Source organism: Balaenoptera musculus, chromosome 6, assembly GCF_009873245.2.
Source record: "Balaenoptera musculus isolate JJ_BM4_2016_0621 chromosome 6, mBalMus1.pri.v3, whole genome shotgun sequence".
Classification (NCBI taxonomy): domain Eukaryota; kingdom Metazoa; phylum Chordata; class Mammalia; order Artiodactyla; family Balaenopteridae; genus Balaenoptera; species Balaenoptera musculus.
In genome coordinates, this window is record NC_045790.1 from 2314652 (window position 1) to 2335261 (window position 20610).

The window sequence follows — 20610 nt, forward strand, 5'->3', positions numbered from 1 at the left end:
AATCCACAAAACAGTCCTAAATGACAGTGTTTCCATTCTACACACCGAGCACCTGGAAGTCAAAGTCAGAGGAATTTGCCCCATGGTTGCTGGCAAGTGATGAAACCAGAATTTTCTTTCCATGACATGAAGATGCTCTCACACATGTTAACGAAACCTTTGCGTCTTTGCAAATTGCCTAGAATTTCGTCCTCTCCCCTAACTACCCAGTGGGCTCTTTTGTATCTTTGGCCCAGCTCAAAAGCACCTGCTCTCTCTGTGGCTTTCCCTGACCCAAAAAGCCTAGCAGCATCAATGACACGGGACAGTACTGATAACCCAGAGCCCCCTCGGCTGTGGGCCCACACCGTCTCACAGGCGACACCTCTGCCACACACTCTGCCACATGTGATCTCCGTGACGCCAACAACTGTAACTTCTTTGTCTTAAAATCTCAGCACAGAGCATATTCTTGTAATTAAATGTAGTTAGAAGAAAAATTTTAAAAACAGCAGATGACAGCGCCTGGAAGCCTTCCACTATCACAGATAAAGTCAATTACATAAACACCTCTGCACTACCTCTTAACTTTGTGGGTACTTCTAATCTTGCCCTTTTCATGCAATATTACCCTTTATTTGTTTTCATTTGTGTCTGCCTTCTGAGAGCAACGACCATCTTTTACTCTTTGTAGCTTTACCACCAAACACATAATAGTATGCACAGCTAATAAGTATTCAGTAGTTGGTAAATATGATTTTTAAAAAGACAAATCACAAAAAAAATTTCAGTTCCAATTCTATGTAGGTGGACTATTTGTATGGAGAAGGAGAGTCCTGCTTTCACACTGCCTAACTCTTATCATAGACCATTATTACATTTATTTAAGCAATAAAAATTTTACATAAGAGGAATCTGAATTTAAATGTAATAGTTCTAATGGGAATGAACATATTTAGGACTTTTAGACTACCAAATAATCTGAAATTTTTATTATTTTTGAAATGCTTTAGCCTGGAGGCACTTCTTTCTAAATAACGCCTGGGGCATTTGAGAACAGGCTCAGACTGAGGTGTAGGAATTTGTTACTAGTATTGTATTTTTGGTTGTGATTGTTATTTGGCATCAACTGCACAACTTCCAGACCCAAGAGTGTGAACAAATTGATTACAAATATACACACTCATGTACTTGCCCTTTTTTCAAACAAATGATTTTATACACTTTGTTCAAATTGTTTTTTTTCCCTTTAATATTAAAGAAATGCTATAATGATTAGCGGCTGGGAGGTTCACTCTTAATAAGGAAAGAACAACCTACTTTTGCTACTTCTGTAATAAGTATGTAGGTTCATTTCCGTAGCTAATTGTCAGCATCTGGCTAATTCCTTTTTACATAATGTGAGTAGCTTCACCTCCCAGGTTATTCTTGTGTCAGTTTTGGATATAAGTTTCACTCTAAGCTTTAAGGAGAGGCAGATAAAAAGAAAGAGAGGGTGGGAGCGAGCATGAACCCACAGAAAAGTGACATACACACACATTCAAGCCTTGACACAACTTCCAAAAAAGAAAATCCGTCTTCGACTCCCTCTTGGTTTGAGTAAGCTGTGAACTCCTAAAACACCTGTTTGATAACAGGAGCACTCCCCTCTTGGCGCAGCTGTAACACTGAGACCCATCGCACTCGTGGACCACAAGCGCGTTCCTCTTGCCTCACACCAACGCATCCTCCCAGGCCTAGGACAACGCCTGCCGTGCCTACGACAAGATCTTTCAGTCCTTCAGTCCACTCGACTCCTGAATCCCCATTAAACATACACCACTCATCTCAACGCACTGCTACTCCATCTTTCTTCACGTGAAACAGCATTCTGACGGCTCTATTTTTCCGGCTCCCCCTCTCCCATATACATTTCCTCTTCCTTTATTTTTAGATCCCACCCAGGTTACTTCAGATCAAAACTCAAGACTACCGTTTGAGACAACTCCCCAGAAAATGCAACCATTCTCCAGCTAACTAGAAAATTATTATAACAAAAGGTAGTCTATTACAAACAATTCATTTAAAATAGACACATCTTTAAAAATACAATTCCATTTTTAATATTATTTGTAGTATAGAAAAACAACTAGTTTCTCTGCTTACCACTTCTAATAGTTGTGTTTTCCAAGAGTTCTGTCTGAAGTTGTAGTTCAGCTTCTCCAAGTATCTTTAGAACAGAATCTGTAGGACTTCTTCCCCAGACTTTTCTTGGAGATCCACCAGGATCTAATTTAATAACCTCTCCCACTGTATGTTCTAGAAGAAAAAGATATAAAAAAATTTCTTAAGGCAGATTTAAGATCTTCTCTCCAACTGAGTGCTTCACAGGAAAAAAAGGTTACATCACAAAGAGAATATAACGATGGTGCTTAAAAATGGACCTACAGATTATCAAACTAAGTGAAGGCAGATAGAGAAAGACAAATATCATATGATATCACTTAGATGTGGAACCTAAACCAATGGTACAAATGAACTTATTTACAAAACAGAAACAGACTTACAGACTTCAAAAACAAACTTATGGTTACCAAAGGGGAAAGGTTGGTGGGGGGGAGGGATAAATTAGTAGTTTGGGATTAACATATATACACTACCATATATGAAACAGATAAACAACAAGGGCCGACTGTACAGCACAGGGAACTCTACTCAATACTCTGTAAAGACCCATATAGGAAAAGAATCTTTAAAAAAGTGGATATACGTATATGTACAACTGATTCACTTTGCTGTACACCTGAAACTAACAGAACATTGTAAATCAACTATATTCCAATATAAAATAAAAATTAAATAAAAAAAAATAAATAGTCATCAACATAAAAAAACAAAACCAAACCCAAAAAAAGGACTTTCGGCGAATGAATAATAAATGATAGAAAAAAACAAAAGCAACTAATACTACTAATAATAAATATATCTAAAGTTGCCTTTTAAAACACTTATGAATTAAACTCTAGTTTTAGGGAATATAAAAATGGAAAAAACATAAATTATGTTTCTGTAAAATTTTTATTTGAGAAAAAAAATTATTTTAAACCTAAGATAATTAAGAATAATTTGGGGTAGTACAAAAATAGATAAAATATAAATTAATGTTTTGCTTCTGTAAATTTCACTGAAGAGAATAGAAAAAAAAATCTTAAGATAAATGTGCATATGGATTAAAAGTAGAGAAAAGTATTTCTAAGAAAATTTGTTTTACCTTATTTATCGTAAGTAGACAACTGACACTTCCTTTTTGACAATAATAATTTGGGGTAAACCTTTTTACTAAAATTTAGCAAAGCAAAAACCAGAAAAGGACCTACTGAAGTTTGAGTCTTTAGAACATTTGATAATAATACATGAAGCATATAGGCACCTAGCAGTAACAGACAGGATATTATTATGGAGTGTAAGTCATATAAACTTTCAAAGGTGACCAAATACATGTTAATACAAATTTTTGTGTACTAGTCCATGAAAGTAAATATCTGCAGATTAGCTGGTAATTTCAGTTTTGTTCAGGGAAAATGATTACCAATAAGGAACAATTTTTAAAAGGATAGTTAAGAAGGGTAAAGAACCCAGAACCGACCCAAAGCTTACAGCCACGTGGTGTTGGATAAACGTGCCAAAGCAATCTAAAGGGGGAGGGTGGAAAACGGGGTGAAGCGGGTGGGGGGAAGGTGCAGAGCCAGCAGCCGGCTGTACACAGACAATACTGTGAAGAGCTCTGCTACAAGGAGGGCTTCAGAAATGGGGGCAGTGGAACAACAGGGTCCGAATGAAGGAAAGGAGCCCGCCGTGCAAAGGGCTTGGGAAAGAGGAGAGGGGAGGAGGGCCGTGAAGTAGAAAGAGCGGCTGGGCGCCAGCGGTGGGAAGGGAGCCTCACGAAGGCAGAAGGGGCAGAGCGAGAGGCAGTGGGGCCACGGGGCGCCAGCGCAGGCACCGGAAGGGACGCTGGGTTCCCATGTGCACCGCGACAGAGGTCAGGCAAGTACTAAAATGGGTGCGGGGATGCACTTTTATCCTCAAGGCTCTTTTCCGTAAGGTTCCAGCACCCGGCACCACCCTCATCTCTCTTCTCCTCACAGCTTAGCTTCTGGAAGAGGCTCCTTCCTCAGCTGCCATGCGCTTCTTAATCCCTGGATTCTATTTCTGCCCCCAGCCTTCTAGCGACGCTGCTTTCATCAAGGTCACCATGCCTCTACCGACAAACTCAGTGCAGATATTCTAGCCCTCGTCTTGCTGTCTCTTTTTCTTGTAAATCCATACCACACTCTCAGTTTTCCTAACTCTGATGCTTCCTCATCTGCTTTTCAAAGTTCTTGCCCTGACAAACTTGTAGAAGAGTTTCCCTTGAAGCCCTTACAAGTCTGTCCTCGAGAATCTCTTACATATGTCTGATTTTATTATCTCTCAGTTAAGGTCTTCAGTTTTTGTCTAGATGAGTGCAACAGCCTCTAAAAACTGGTCTCAAGTACGTCCACTCCCAGTAAGATAGAACAGGGTGACCAGAGTTATGCTATTGCCTGGATAACCAAAACAACTGGACAAAATATATAAAACATCAGTCTCAAGACACTGGACAAGAAGTAAGATAAGAGGTAAGAACATGGATCCTGGGAGAAGAGAAACAAACAAGACAACTCCTGTGACGGCCCCTCCTGCTGCCTTGGGAGTTTCCAGCTGCAGCTCAGGAGGGGGACCCAGGCAGAGCCCAGCAGATTCCCTGAGTTCTGGCGACAGAGCTAGGACCGACCCTTGGGAGACTAAGGCAGAAGAAAGAGAAGTCCAGAGACTTCCAGAAGGTAGCCTTGAGTATTCAGCAGACCACTGAAGGGAGCAAATGTGTGAAGAAATGACCTCAGGTAGGAAAAGAACCACGCGAGAGACTACAGGGAATACAGGACGTGAAACACTGCTTGTTCCCCACAGCCAGACTGGAAAATATCATAATTCGTGGTGAACTGGACACTCAGAAGGGCTTTCCCTCTGTGCTAGGAAGAATCTGCACTCTAGTTAAATGCGGCCCTGATCTCACCTAACAAATCTTAAAAACAGACATAAACGAATCAAACTGAGCCCAACTAACTTAACTGCATTCCAGAACAAAGCTCCAGAATAATTACAGAAACACAAAAAAACCTAGCACCCATCCAGGTAAAATTCACAATGTCTGGCATCCAATCAAAAATTGCCAATCATGCAAAGAAGCAGAAGAATATGACCCATAATAAGGAGGAAAATTAACCAATGAAAATGGACTCAGAATGGAGACAGACATTAGTATTCTCACACAAGCACACTAATAAAGTTTTTATAACTGTATTCCATATGATCAAAACGTTAAGTACAGACATGGCAGATACTTAAACCCAAATCGAACTTCTAGAGATGAAACACACAATATCTGAGATGAAAAATACATTGGATGGGATTAACACTAGATTAGGCAATGCAGAAAAAAATAAGTGAATCTGAAACTCTCCAGAATGAAAGGCACAGGAAAAAAGAGAATCTTAAACAATGAAAAGCACATCAGTGAACTATGGGACAACTTGATACACGTGAGGTTGCAGCCCCGAGAGGACGGGGAGGCAGCACAGGAAAATACCTGAAGAAATATTGGAAAAGACGTTTCCAATCTGATGAAAATGATAAACCACAGACCCAAGATGCTCAGTGAACCCCAAGGAAAAGAAACATGAAGAAAACTATGGTAAGGCACTTCACAGTCAAACTGCTCAAAACCAGTGATAAACACAAGTCTTAAAAGCAGTCAGAGGACAACAGCATGTTATGGAGAGAGGAACAAAGGTAAATCTGATTTCTTGTCGGGAACAACGCGAGTAAAAGGACGACAGAGCAACATCGTTAAAGCACTCAAAGATGACACTGCCAACCTAGAACTCTATACCCAGAGAAGACAGCTTTTAAAAATTAAGGTATACAATTTTTAAATTTAAAAAAATTTAAATTATACCTTATAAAATTATATAATTAACTCTATTAATTTAAAAATAAGGTATAAAATTAAGTAAAAATCCTCTTCAATATACAAAAGTTGAAAGAATCTATCACCTGCATTGCAAGAAATGTTAAAAGAAGGAAGATGATACCATGGATACATAAATCTAAACAAAGAAATTAAGAACAGCAGAAATGGTAACTACATGGATAAGTATAATAAACGCTTCTTTTCGTAGTGTTTACACGTCTAAAGGATGACGAGAGTTCCGACTCCTGGGAAGATGGAGGAATAAGCGCGCGTCAGCCGTGCCCCCCACTGACACAGCTCTAAGGACCAGGGCCCGCGCAGGAGCAGCTGCACGAGGACGCCGAGCAGCAGCCAGCAGCCGGATGAGCGGAGAAGACAGGAACTCAAAGCACCCCCGGCAGGCGGTACACTCCATCCCCCTCCCGTTTTCCCCAGTCAGGAACCCACGGGAGGGCACTGGGCTGCGGACAGAGGAAGCTCGAGGAGGGGCCTTCCACTCTGTCCCAAGGGCCGGGCCGGGGAACCCTGATGCCTGGAGAGAGGGAGAGGGTGAGGATCTCTCTCTCCTCCCTCCGCCGCCTCCTTTCCAGCCCCCACGCGCTGCCACGGGTAATCAGAACCCAGAGCCCGTAAAGCTGGGGAGAGGACGCTTCTGTCCTGTTTGGTGGAGACGTGGTGCCCAGACGGCGCGGCTGTTTCCTCCAGCTCTTGGCCACCCTGCTCCAAGCACAGGGCAGAGTGAGGTAACCAGAGCCTCAGCTTTCTGACCAGAGGACCAGAGACAGAAAACACCAGGGAGACAGTGCAGACAAAGGAGCTCCAGAAGGCAACCCCCTGAAGTTGCCTGCTATTACCTGCGCTCACCTCCTGTGCACACGTGGATCTGATCCTGTGCTGCGTATCAAAGACTGAAAACTGAGCCAGCAAACCGAGGACCACCCAGGTCCCAGACCAGCCGCCACGTGGTACACAGCCGGACAGGTCAAGAGGCACGGCCAGGCTCTGAAACAGGAGCCGACCCTGAGAGCACAGGCCACAGAAGGCAGGTGGGAGCTCAGGCCCTGACGCTAACTGGGCCGACTGCAAAACTGCCCATGTTCTCCGTCAGATGGAGACAAGACCAGAGCCTTGCAAGAGGTGTTCAGAATGTCTAGGGCATAAGTCAAAATTACTCAGCATAAGAAGAACCAGGGAAACCTTAACTCTCTCGGGAGGTGGCTACTAGCTGCCGACAGCAATGTAACACACATGCGAGAATGATCCAACAAGGATTTTAAAGCAGGTGTTACAAAAACGCCCCAGGAAGCAATCACGAGCACTCTAGACAGCAAAGGAGAAAGAGGAAGTTGGAGAGAAGAAAGAAGATATAAAGACAATTTTATGAAATTACAATGTCAGTGTCCCTAAAAAAAAAAACACCATACTGGAAACACGGCCCCACGAGTACCTTTGCACAGTGCCTGCTGCTGCTCCTGCGCAGCGGTGTCGGAGTGGAGAAGTGGCAGCACAGTCCCTGCGGCCTGCGAAGCCTAAGCTATTTCCTACCTGGCCGCAGACAGAGCCTGCTGCAGGCATGGTCCGCTCCAGCTGCGGCTTCTCCGTGCTCTGGGCCCGCTCACCCCTCCCTCCCCGGAGGATTCGGGGATTCTCACCTTCGCGTCCGTGCTAGCTGCATCAGCTCCCCAGGGTCCCAGGCTCTCCCCCACGTCCTGGGCTCAGGGCAGCTCACGCGTCTCACCCCTCAGCACGCCATGCCATCCAGAAACCACCTCCTGGCGACTGACCAATGCCCTGACTCGCACTCTGCTCTCAGGGAGGGGCTCTGTCTCAACCACTGTGGTGTCCTCACTGCTCAGCAGTGTGTGTGGCAGGTAGTGGGACTCAATACAGAACTGCTTGCTGTGGAGCCTGTGGACTCTCCTCCAACTCCAGAAAGAATTCTACCAAAGCGGTCCATCAGAAAACTCACGTAGAACTGCACTTACTTAGCTGATGGGCAGACCGGCCCTTTAGAAAGTGAGCCTCCTGCGAGCATGTGTGTCTGTTGGTTCCCTGCTGCACCTCCAGAGCCAGGAACCATGCGAGAAACGGGCAGTGGCTCAGGAATCATCGCTGAGCAAAGGGGTCACTGCGTGAGACCCTCTCGACACCCCTGCTCAATGCCGACGGGCCCTTCTGAGTCTTTGCTGAAGTTCACTACTCTGATTCTCACCAAGAACTACCCCTGCTAATAGGTGACTCTAACGTGGGAGAAAGGCCTAAAGTGCAGTAACACAATTTAAACGTGCGCCGCTAGTTCCCGCTCTCACGCTACAGACTGTTGTGAAAAACCCGTGCCACGTGAAAGCTGAATCGTCTTCGCCACGTTGCACCCATTACAGAAACCCTTCCAGCCTCTCTCAGCCCCTCTAAGCGCGCCAGGCCGCACCAGGCAGGACACGAGTGCGCTCATACGCACTTTCGGTCACAGAGAAGGACGCGTCCGGTGCCAGTTCATCCATGGGAATCACCAGGTGGCCTCCAGCCTCCCATTTCTTGCGATCCGACGAAACCGATTTTTCTTTTTCCTGCTCTTTGGCGTCTTCGTGAACAATTACTGCACCGGTTTCAGAGTGACTCTGCTTTCCGTTTTCATCTTCTTGAGCTTTAAGATTTTGATTTAATCTACGTAGTATTTCGCGCTTACTCTGAAACAGTTAAAATGTTGTATTTTAATAGGTATACTATTAAGTAAAATGATTGAGAGAGAAAATTTGAAAATTGTACCTACCGAAATAGCACTGTTAGCCTTCTGCATTTCTTCTGAGGTTTCTTGGGCATCAGTCAAACTTCTGTCCTTTAAACACAGATAGTTACAGAGTAAGAAATAATGTTATTTTAAAAGTCCACCTTAAAATTTTTGATATTTTTACTTTTTGTTTTCATTAACATTTCATGCTCCTTGTGAATTTTTTATTCCTGTAAAATGTTAACACAGCTTTCTTCATTATCAGCAATGAGAAATAGTTACATATTATCATTTAATAGATGTAATATATACTAGAAGAGCCAGTTCTCAATTATTTGTCATATTTTTGGATTGTTTGATCACATATTTAACTATATTCTCTTCCTCTTTGGCACCTGATTCTTGGTAATTTTACATTTACTGTAGAAATTTTAAAAATTAATTCATATACTCAGAGCTAGGGAAGTTTTGATGGATGAATAATTCAAGACAGGCTGTGTTATTTTGAAGCTGTCTTTATGTTTCAGGTACATATATTCTTATTAAGCCATACTACTTACTAAACATAATTGAGAACTGGCTTTTCTCCCTAAGCAAAGAGTAAAAATAAAGAGTTCTGAGTCCTTGGTACTAAAGATAAAATAAATTTTGTTTTTTGTTTAGTATAATCAGAGTAATCTAGACGATCTAGAATTTGTAAATATATGAAAAGAAGAAATTAGTAGTTATGAAAACTGCGAAAGCAAAGGTATCTGGAAGACTCAGGGCAAGGAAAAGCGGTTCTCAAAGTTTTCAGGAAGTGATATTTAGCAAGAAGACACATAAAGAAAAACCATTTAGTTACATGGATTACCTCAAATATTATTAAATAGTAGTCAGTTTTAAAGTAATACATGTAAAACAGACAAAGAGCATTTTACCCAGTAAAGTGGCAGGCATTAGCAGTCGCTACGACCAGAGAGGTGAGCAGCTACGTGGGATGTGAGACTGGGGACCGGGAAGGGCCCGCACAGGGGCATCTGAAGTTGGAGTGAACAACGCAGCACACACTCGTTACCAGAGAGAAGAGAGACTACACCTGCTTGAGCAACAGTGGCTTCCTATATCAAGTCCTTGAGGGTGACCAAGGCTGGTATTTCCCACTCAATCTTATTTTCAAGATAAACACAAAGGCTGTAAAAGACTGGTGTGCCAATAACGTCAGTGCTGTCTGCAAAAACTTCGTGAAATTCAACAAATAAAAGGCACAGACTTCAATGACCAGGAAAGGACAGAATCAGGGTAATGTGTAATATGACTCAGGACTCTTCCCTCTGCCTATGGAGCTCTAGGCTGAAATTCCACACCATGAGCCCCTTTCCCTGAACCTCAGAACAGAGTTTTTCACATTTCAGAGAGATGCCCGAAACATACTTCCAAGTTTAAACTTTCTACTTGCCCACAGTTCTCTGTTTTACTATCCATATGACATGATAGATTCAAAAGTAGAAGGTTAAAGAAATAATTGATGAATTAAGGGCAATTATGCTGAGTCCTCTAACATCTGCTATGCCAAAAAGTTGTAAATACATGTACACGTCCTGGACACTATTCCCAGAGTTAAGTAAGTACCAGAGAGACATTATTTTTTAAAAAAGTGAACCCTTGCTAATTGTGAGTGCTAGGGTATAAAAATGTTTTCTGCATTGTTTTTCATACATTTCTATATATTTTTTTGTCCAATAGTCTTTTAAAGTAAAAAAGAGAATCATTTCAATATATTCTTACCTACCAGGTGGTCTTAGATATAAAACCTAAGACCAGTGAGGTTCCAATATTCAGAGTAAACAACACATGAAAATCTTAAGAAGTAATTTTTTCCCTAGAAAAACCTAATGGGACATTAGGAATTAATGTAACTTCATTAAATTTAATCCTTTTAATAATCTTTTGACTTGGAGGAGTTCTAGATTTTACGAAACTTACCATACCCACTTCTTTCAAAGCAGAAGTCACAGAAATAACAGGTCTCATCTGTTGCTTTGATGGAGAGCCACCTGTTTCCTGCTGTCCTGAAGGTGGAGACACATCAGAGTTCTTTATTCCTTTGGCCACCAACTGTAACAAAGAATGTAAGTACATTGGGGAATTTATATTTGCATGAAGAGATAAAACGGTGTATATAAGGTCACTGTCTATACACTCTAACCACAGGGAGTTTTTTTCATTCCTCAAGTTTTGTTGCGCAAGGCAATGTGCTAGGTGCTGGGGAAAGATCAGCCAACACAGAGAAGCATCTCCGGCCTCACATGTAAACCTAATCATGCGCCACGTAGTACTAAATAACTCCTTTCCATCGCATTAACAGTGTTTCACAAACAGCCTTCCAAAAGATTAAACATTAGTCCTCTTACTCTAATTTTAACCCATTATAAAATTTGGCGAGAAGAAAAAAAGATTATTTACTCATCTTATACTTCAAAAAGGAACGCTTCTGAAAATTCTACAAGTTTGGCACCATCTTAAAGTTTGAATATCAATCACCCAACGTGAGAGCCCTGATTATAAAATTGTCAACATAAATAAGAAAGAAAGAATTGAAAAGTACAGGAAATAAGATTTACTTCACTAAAGATACCATTTGTTATATTCATATATGTTTTTGCTTTTATCTTGACATTTAGACTCTGTAAACAATGTGAAATAATGTTCTGAACTTTCGGTAAATATAAGGAAATGGCATTTCGCAGTATGCTCACAGGAACATGGCAGCAAGTCACTCCCAACTTCTATCTCTTCTTCAAACCAGTAAACAAGAATTTCTGTTGAGTAAATACCAATATTTCAAATGCAATATTTATTGAGCATCTTCTAAGCATAAGATAGTAATCCAATTCTAATATTTAGTTTTCTGTACTTTCATTTTACACCAGTATCTATTTTGCTCAAACGGAGATGGAAATAGCTAACACACTATTGAAGGAGAAGAACTAAGTTGGAGGAATGATACTACCTGACTTCAAGACTTACTAGAAGCTACAGCAATCAAGATAGTGTGATACTAATGAAAGTACAGCAAACAAATCAATGGAACAGAACAGAGAGCCCAGAAATAGAGTCAACTAACATTTAACAAAGGAGCAAAGGCAATTCAATGGAGAAAGGACAATCTTCTTGGCAACAAATGGTGCTGGAATAACTGGACACCCACAGGCAAACAAACAAACAAACAACCTTACACCTTTCACAAATATTAACTCACAATTGATTACAGACCTACATGTAAAACTCAAAAGTATAAAACTCCTAGAATATAACATAGGAGAAAATCCAGGTGACCCTGGGTTTGGCAATGACTTTTTAGATACAACACCAAAGGCACAACCATGAAAGAGAATTAATAAGCTGGTTTCATCAATATTAAAAACTTCTGCTCTGTGAAAGGCATTGTCAAAAGAATGAGAAGACAAGCCACAGACTGGGAGAGCATATTTACAAAAGAAATAAAAACAAAGGACTGTTAATCAAAATACACAAAAAACTCTTAAAACTCAAAAATATGAAAACAACTCAATTAAAAAATGAGCAAACAACTACTGAGCCCACGTGCCACAACTACTGAAGCCCGCGCGCCTAGAGCCCATGCTCGGCAACAAGAGCAGCCACCGCAATGAGAAGCCCGTGCACTGCAACGAAGAGTAGCCCCCGCTCGCCACAACTAGAGAAAGCCCACGCATAGTAACAAAAACCCAACACAGCCGAACATAAATAAATAAAATAAATTAAAAAAAAAAAAGGGCAAAAGATCTGAACAGACACCTCACCAAAGAAGATACAGAAAGCAATGAAGCCTATGAAAAGATGTTCCCCATCGTATGCCGTTACGGAACTGCAAATTAAAACAAGGTAACACCACTGCACACCTACTATGGCGGCTAAAACCCACAGCAGTGACAACAACAAATGCTGCTGAACGATGTGGAGCAACAGGAACTCTCAGTCCGCATGGGTGGGAACGCAAAATGGCACAGCCCCTCTGGAAGACAGTTTGGTGGTTTCTTACACAACTAAATATACTCTTACACCATACAATCACAATTGGGCTCCTTGGCATATACTCAGATGAGCTGGAATCTTATGTCTACACAGAAACTTGCACACAGATGTTTATAGAAGTTTTATTTGTAACTGCCAAAACTTGGAAGCAACCAAGATGAATGGGTTAAAAAACCAGTACATACATGGAAGAGTATTCAGTGCTAAAAAGAAATGAGGTATCTAGCCATGCAAACACAAGGAGGAACCCTAAATGCATATTCCTAAGCTAGAGAAGTCAGTCTGAAAAGGCTACATCCTTTAAGTTTCTAGCCATATGACATTCTGAAAAAGGCAAAACTACAGAGACAGTAAAGAGATCAGTGGTCGCAGGGGCTGGTGAGGGAGTGGGGGTGGTGGGAGGGATGAGCAGGCAGAGCAGAGGGCTTGCAGGGCCTGAAGACACCATATATAATGCTATAATGATGGATACATGTCATTACACATTTGTCCAAACCACAGAAGGCACAACACCAACAGTGAACCGTACTGTAAGCTATGAACTTTCGGTGAGGGTGTGTCCATGCAGGTCCATCCACTGTAACAAATGTAACATCTAGTGGGGGATGTTGATAATGGGGTATGCATGTGGGGGACAAGGGGGTACATGGGAAATCTCTTCACTGTCCTTTCAATTCTGCGGTGAACCTGCAAATGCTCCAAAGAAAATAAAGTCCTTATTAAAAAAAGAAGAGGAAGATGGAAACATTGCTTTAATCCCACAGTTCAGCACTGTTGAAGTATACTGATATTTAATGTTATTATAAATAACTTAAAAAAAAATCTAGAGCTCACAAAACTGAGTATTATCTCCCTGAAAAATTATATAGAAATGTTTTAAAACTTTGATTGTCTTATTACCATAGAGTATATTCAAAAAAGTATAAATTCTGAGGAAATATAAACATACTCCAATTGGTTCTGATCAAATAGCAGCATTTTTAGGACAAGTATGTTACTTCCCTAGATGATTATTTTGAAGGAAACAAATTAATCTGGGTGTGCAAACTCTGCCATTTTATTTAAATCAGTAATTACTGATGGGAGAATTTGAGAATTATTTGAGGGTTACAGCTCAGTCAAGTTAGGAAAAAACCCAATATATTATAGATCAGAACTAATTGCAGTAAGCAATTTTCAAAAAAAAAAAAAAAAGGAGGAAAAACCAAAATGATGACAAAGTGTTTTCTCTGAAAGGATTATAAACTAGAAGAGAACAGGGAACACATGAATCAATCAGCATGCTGCAGTGAAATAAAGTGGGCAGATGCATGCTCAATACTCTGGGGAGGAAGGAACTCCAGACCAGGGAAAGAGCGTGAGGTCGGACAGCCCCGCACACAGCCCCGCAAGTGCACACAGGTAGGAGGGGCCCACAGCTCTGGCGCACCTGCCCTCAGTGTTTCTTAGCCTCTCTGGACCTCAAATCTCTCTAAATTGGGAATGCGGTACTCACTGGATTAAATGTGTAAAGCGCACAGCTGTGTGCCTAATAAATAGTAGTAATTATTATAGTTCAGCAAACATTTATATAGTTTCCATTAAATAGGGTTATTTGCCTTAAACACTCAGAATCCGGTTTCAGTCCCTGACGAGATGAAGACATTTACACAAAGCAAGTTTCTGATCTCTAGAGTACAGCACAGAGCAAAACCCTCCCATCAGTGCAGAATCAGAAGTGAAAGTGTTAGCACCGTATGCAAAGGTTTTATAGAAGTCAATAGGAAGCAGAAACCTGAAAGACAAATACCTTACATTACAAATTTTTAAAAATCTAAGATAAAAAAGTGATCAATAGAGTAATTTAATTGTATGAATACACAAGAGTGATAATATGAATTTAACCAATTTCACTGAAGTAAGAATAGCACCAACCTCCCTTCTCAGCCTCTGATACAATTTTCATTGATGCTTATAGAGACTATCTCAAAAGTCATTCCCAAAATCACTGGTCAGCTGCCTAGAATAATAACATTAAGGAAACTCTTAATAAAAGAAAAAAAAATTCACCCATATACCCCTGCTCTGGCTAATTGCACTTCATTTATCTATAGTTCTTTTTAATGTTTATCCACACACACACATAATTCTTATATAATTTAAACAAGGCACTGGCACAACTCTCTGAAACTGGAGATATGTGACCTAAGAAGAATTTAAAAACCTCTATGGAATACTTAGCAAATTTGTCCTTAGTTAATGGCAAAAGTCACATATAAAGGGATTGAAAACCCTTTATTTTGACCTTATAGTCTTAAGTTGTAAAATATATTACAGACATTCCTATATTAGTCTCAACCTTAAAAGAAACCTAAAGTAACAGAAAAAAAAATCTGCTTATTGATAAAGTGCTATGAGTTAAACAGGGCCTGAGACCAATGACAATCAAATCCAGTCCAGCAGGACTGGGCTACGACATGGGAGATTTCTGTTAAGTTCTCTGCACGCTACTCATCTTTGAAAGGAAATCTTTTCTTTTAATCAACAAAAGGCATTTTAATGAAGAAAAAGTTTCACACATGACTATTGAAATTCTACTCCGTAGTATATTAACATCTGTCTGGCTGCCATACATATGGCTAACGACCGGTACAGACAGAGTCTCTAAGATATCTGATCCACTGTGTGAGAAAGTCATTGTCACCTTTATAAGAAGGATCGTCTGCAGCCTTCAGGAAATGCTTATGTTCTATAATCAAACATGTACTAGTCTCTCCCCGGGTCAGCTAAGCTAAACATACCAAAAGAACCTGAGATAACAAACAAGCAAAGAAAGATATATGAAATCTAAACCAAAGAACAAAAAAGCAAACAGAACACCCAATTTACTCTTAGAAATACTTCATAACAAAACTAATTCAGTTATTGAAAAATTAAGGGTAATTCAGGGTAACTACTGAGACGTGGCAACACCTTTATAAGCCAAGGTAACTTACTAAGTTACATCAGTAACTTACTAGCACAGGAGAACTTGGGCCTTCTGTGTAAACATCATGGATATATTATTTTTAGCCAGAAACGTTAATGTTATTCAGTATTAACCAGACCTTGAGATAGAAGATAATAATGTATCTTTAAATTTGTCAAAAGAGAAAACATTAGATCGAGCTTTTAGTTCAGAAAGATGACTGAATATGGTAAAACAACACAAAAATTAATTAAATTAAGAAAACAAAACAAAGTTTCATAGAAGAAAAAACCATAAAACTTCAAAACAAAAAACAAATAACCCAATTTTGTTACAAATTGATCACCTGGTTATGTCTAGAATACCTACTTCATTCTAACAGTTCTTCAAAATTCAAAGTTTAAAAAAAAAATTGCAATAGGAATAAAACATTGACCTGAAAGTTTCATAAGTCAGGTTTAAGAAACAAATTGCTTTAGAAGATTTTTTTCCCTAGCTATTTTATCATCAGGTTAATAAATTCAAGACTTTCCCATACTGCTTATATTTCCCCAAAAGATTTTTAATTATCACTGTAAAACTCCTCCTATTTTATCTGTCAGTTTTACTATTTGCTGAAAAATTAACCAGCAATGCCACCTAATGACAAAACTAAAAATTTCACCAAATACTGAGGCCAGGTTTATAAATACATGGAATTATAAGTTTAGCTACTCTTGAAGTATAAATACAAATACTATTTCATCTCTATATGCTGAATGACTAGTAAGATTTTAATGTATATTAGAAAAATATTATTAAATGCCCTGATTTAATATTTTGAGTACAGAGCAACTTCACACATAATTTTATGTAGCCTAAAGATACATCTTGGCCAAATTTTAGCAAATTCATATTTAACTTCTCAAAACCTTGTCTTTGAAGTACCAAAAATATAAAAGTGTTTGTATCTGAATTTTTTTTCTGAACTAGTACTACTATAATGCATTTGTAAGTATGTCTAAGAATAAGAACATGCCAAGGTAGCCAGAAGGGTAAGTGTGTCCACCCTGGTGGAGGCTTTATAGGCCTATGTGGCAGGTCTAAAGAACACGACAAAGACAGAACACAAATGAAATACACAAGAAAGAGTCCAACGCAATTAAGAAGAAACTCATACTCAAAATATAGTCTCTGAATTTCCCTAATTCTATTTTTCACTGAATTTTAGATTACTAAATACATTGCTACCGTTTTAAAAAACTGAACCTATCTTCCTTATATGTTTTACTCACCATATGAGCATATACGCTGGCTGGGAAAACCAACACTATTATTTGGGTGGGAAAACTCTATCATCACACATGAAAATCATTCTCCATTCTAAAGTCCTATTTAGTACTACAATTTTTACCATTAAGTGTGCCAAAAAGAAAAATTTATAAAATTGGGTATACATGCCAAAGAATCAGAATAATTAAGGCAGTGATTTTTACTGTTTGTTAGATAAAGGATACTCTTGAGAATACAATGAAAAATATGTGGTCTTACTGGGTAAAAATGCATCAACAAACATACAATCAAACCTTTAATGAACATTTCCGGGAGCGGAATAATGCTAAGCCCAGCCTGAAATACCATGTGAGCCACTCCTGAGTTAGAGTAGGTATAGACATATAAGCCCTATAATACATCTAGCTTGTGCTAAATTAGACTTCCTGTTCAAACAATTACTTGGTAAAATAACTTTTATCCACTCTTGTAGATTAAACTGGACCTAAGTACTTACACTGTGAAGGTTATTTTTCGAGGCAACATTGAGACACAACAACATTAGAGATGGATGAGGCAATAAAGGCCCCCAAACATTAAGGCAGTCCCCCAAGCAGGTTAATTATCTGGCAGAGCTGAGACTAGACCCAGGTCTCCTGACGCCCAGCCTGCCGCTGTCCTCACCGCTCCAGCACGCGTCCTCTGTGCACAACTCGGCACAGCATGAGCCACAGAATTCCTGGTGAACTCACTGCTGCTGCTATTTGCCAGGTCCCATGCGGAGCACGTTACACAGTCAATCTGTTAAGGTTCTTTGGCTGAAAGCAACAGAAACTAACTCTGGAGGAAGGAGATGGGGGGGATGGAGTTGGAAGAGAGGAGGGGAGGGGGGAGAAGAGAGAAGAGAGCTGTAGGCGGATCACAAAGCAAAGGGAAGCCCGCCACGAGAAGAGAACAGGAGCCGGGGTAGCTGCATGGATCTGGCAGCAGAAGCTCACTCCTGGCTTCACCAGGTTCTCTCGCTTGATGAAATCAACTCCAACTTCCAACCCGCTCACACTTCACGCCCTGGAGAGACTCCAGCTGGTCCACCTTAGATCACTGGCCTGTCCCTCAGCTGGGAGAAGCCAGGGCACCTTGTTCGACGGTCTTTCCAAAAGTGCACACAATGAAATAATTCTCCCAAACAAAAGGGGGCTGCTTGCCTGTTGGACCTCAAAAGCCAGGCTCACTGCCACAGTTTAATTAACGTTGCCACCGTAAAAACCTTTGTGAAGACACATGAGGAAATACAAAGTTGTGCTGCACTAGAAACTAGTATTATCTATCAGGAATACAGCCATAAAATCTGTCATTTGTGTGCACTTTAGAACTATCTAAGACAGATCTACCATTAAAATTAAAAAAAATTTACACTGGTTTTACATGGCTTAGAGAGCCAAGACTTCTAAGGGAGCTTTTCCTGGGCTGTACTATAAGCATGTGGTTGCTCGTGCAAGTGTACTGGTGGGTGTATGAGGTCTAGGGCAGCCTCTGGCAGAAGAGGCCGGGCTCCAGCTGCCATCTGAGGAGTCAGAATTGCTACTGTGCACGTGTGCAGCTGCCCAGCAATAAAGGTCTTATGATAAGAACGCAGAGCACCTGCTCAAAGCCAGACCACCACTGGACACAGTCTGTAAAGTACACTTGCTGGAACATAACACCTAACAGTGCTTCCAGAGGTGCTCCCCTTCCCCTCCTCCACCAACTGAGTACCCTCTGCTCCTGCTGCTTAGGGAAAGTCAGCTTGATGTTAGGAAGATCATCAGAGGATTCCTCGGCATAAGTGGAATCCTGATTCTCTCTGATGTTCTTGAATCCTTTGATGTCAAACATATATTTCAGAGATCTCTGGAACTCTGTTAATATCCAGTGAGACTTGGCTCAGAGAGCATTATTCCAAAGTGACCTCAGGATGTGTCTATTTAGATGGATGAGATTAGATGGCAAGACAAAGGATAGAAGATTCTGAGGTGGCCAAGTTGGGGAGTGTGTCCACCCTGGGGGAAGCTTAGAGGCCTGTGTCCAAAGAATGGGACAAAGACAGACATGAAATACACAACAAAGAGTGAAATGCAATAAAAGAGGAAGTCATCATATTCAAAACACAGTCTCTGACCTAACCAAGGAGCAGACTTTCACCAACATGCCGCCTGAATTGATGCGAAGAAGTGTGCAGACTGTGCACCAGGCTGTGACAGCTTAGATGACAGGGGTCACGACCTCATCCAACAGGCAGGACAGTGAGGAACAAGTGATGGAAAGGAAGCCTGCTTGGGGAACTGCACTTTAGAAAACCATCATACAAGATGTGCTCAAGACCACGTTTAAACATGCTTGTGGGCTATGTTTCAACCCACCAAGGGCAGATTTTGGGAAAGAAATATAATGACAAAGCTCATGCTTGTGTTCTCTGAGATATACTAACTTGAGCCATTAGAAGCGTAACATTCTAAATCACTAACGTGAGCGGTGCCTACGTGACTGGGAGAAAAGGAAACATCTCCCAGTGATTAAGGTGCTATTCCAGGGTCCCACGTGCCAACCACAACGTGAACGATGACACAGCCATTCGCTCCACCTTGTGTGAGGAACCATACAAGGTGTCTATACAGGCAGCACAGTGAGGGCCTCTGCATGCACACTGAGGGGAGGGATGCAGAGCACTGACCACCTCTAAGACTCCAGGGTGTCGCCATGCAGGCTGCTGTCATCAAATACTCCGAGGCCCCGTGCAGTTCTGCATAATGGATCACATTCTTAAAATAAGGCTAATGTGCACTAAGCATAAGCTCCTCACTGTATTTAATGGCTACCTTACTCTCACAATCGCCTTCATGTGCTATGCAGATGGCCAGAATGGATTATTAAAGACTAAACTGTAACCTAGGAGGGGGTGATGGCCCTTAAAGCTTGCAACTGCGATCCTGCAGCTGAACACAAGGATGACAGCAGCAGGCTGAACCCAAGAAAGGCCGATTAAAAAGGATACACAGGCAGTTTCATACTGTTTCACCCTGATAGAAACTGCCCCACTATGCAAATCAGCAAAGGACGAAATGTTTCTGCTTCCTGGGCTCAAGAGAACAAAAGCAGACCGTTCCCCACTCCACTATACAGAGTCCACCAAAGGTAGGCTCACTCTCATTTCCACATTAGGTAAGTTTGAAAGGATTCGGCTAAGAGGACAAATTACTAGCTCTGACTATGAAGATGAGATATTTCTACTTCTGACAAATGTGGTTGCTACAACGTTCTCTTGCAGAAGAGGCAATAAGTTAGCACAGCAATTATTTCATACTCACCACCTATGCATGCTATGTCTGAAACAAAGGAAAAGAAAGGGGGAAATATGCCAGAGGGCAGAGAGCAGAAGAAAAAAGAACTACAATCCTGCAGACTGTGGAACAAAAACTACATTCACAGAAAGACAGACAAGATGAAAAGGCAGAGGGCTATGTACCAGATAAAGGAACAAGATAAAACCCCAGAAAAACAACTAAATGAAGTGGAGACAGGCAACCTTCCAGAAAAAGAATTCAGAATAATGATAATGAAGATGACCCAGGACCTCGGAAAAAGAATGGAGGTAAAGATCAA

At 40.8% G+C, this 20610-nt stretch overlaps 1 protein-coding gene across 10 annotated transcripts in view; it reads right to left on the reverse strand.

Annotated features, from left to right (window-relative positions):
• NEK1 (NIMA related kinase 1) overlaps window positions 1-20610 on the reverse strand; it is a 224060-nt gene that overhangs the window by 56797 nt on the left and 146653 nt on the right. For all 10 annotated transcript variants that reach the window (XM_036855394.1, XM_036855395.1, XM_036855392.1 and 7 more), the window contains 4 exons: window positions 10704-10835; window positions 8781-8846; window positions 8469-8697; window positions 2125-2277 (listed from right to left, as the gene is read on the reverse strand). In XM_036855394.1, the coding sequence (XP_036711289.1) occupies window positions 2125-2277; window positions 8469-8697; window positions 8781-8846; window positions 10704-10835 (580 nt within the window). The remainder of the gene's footprint in view (window positions 1-2124; window positions 2278-8468; window positions 8698-8780; window positions 8847-10703; window positions 10836-20610) is intronic.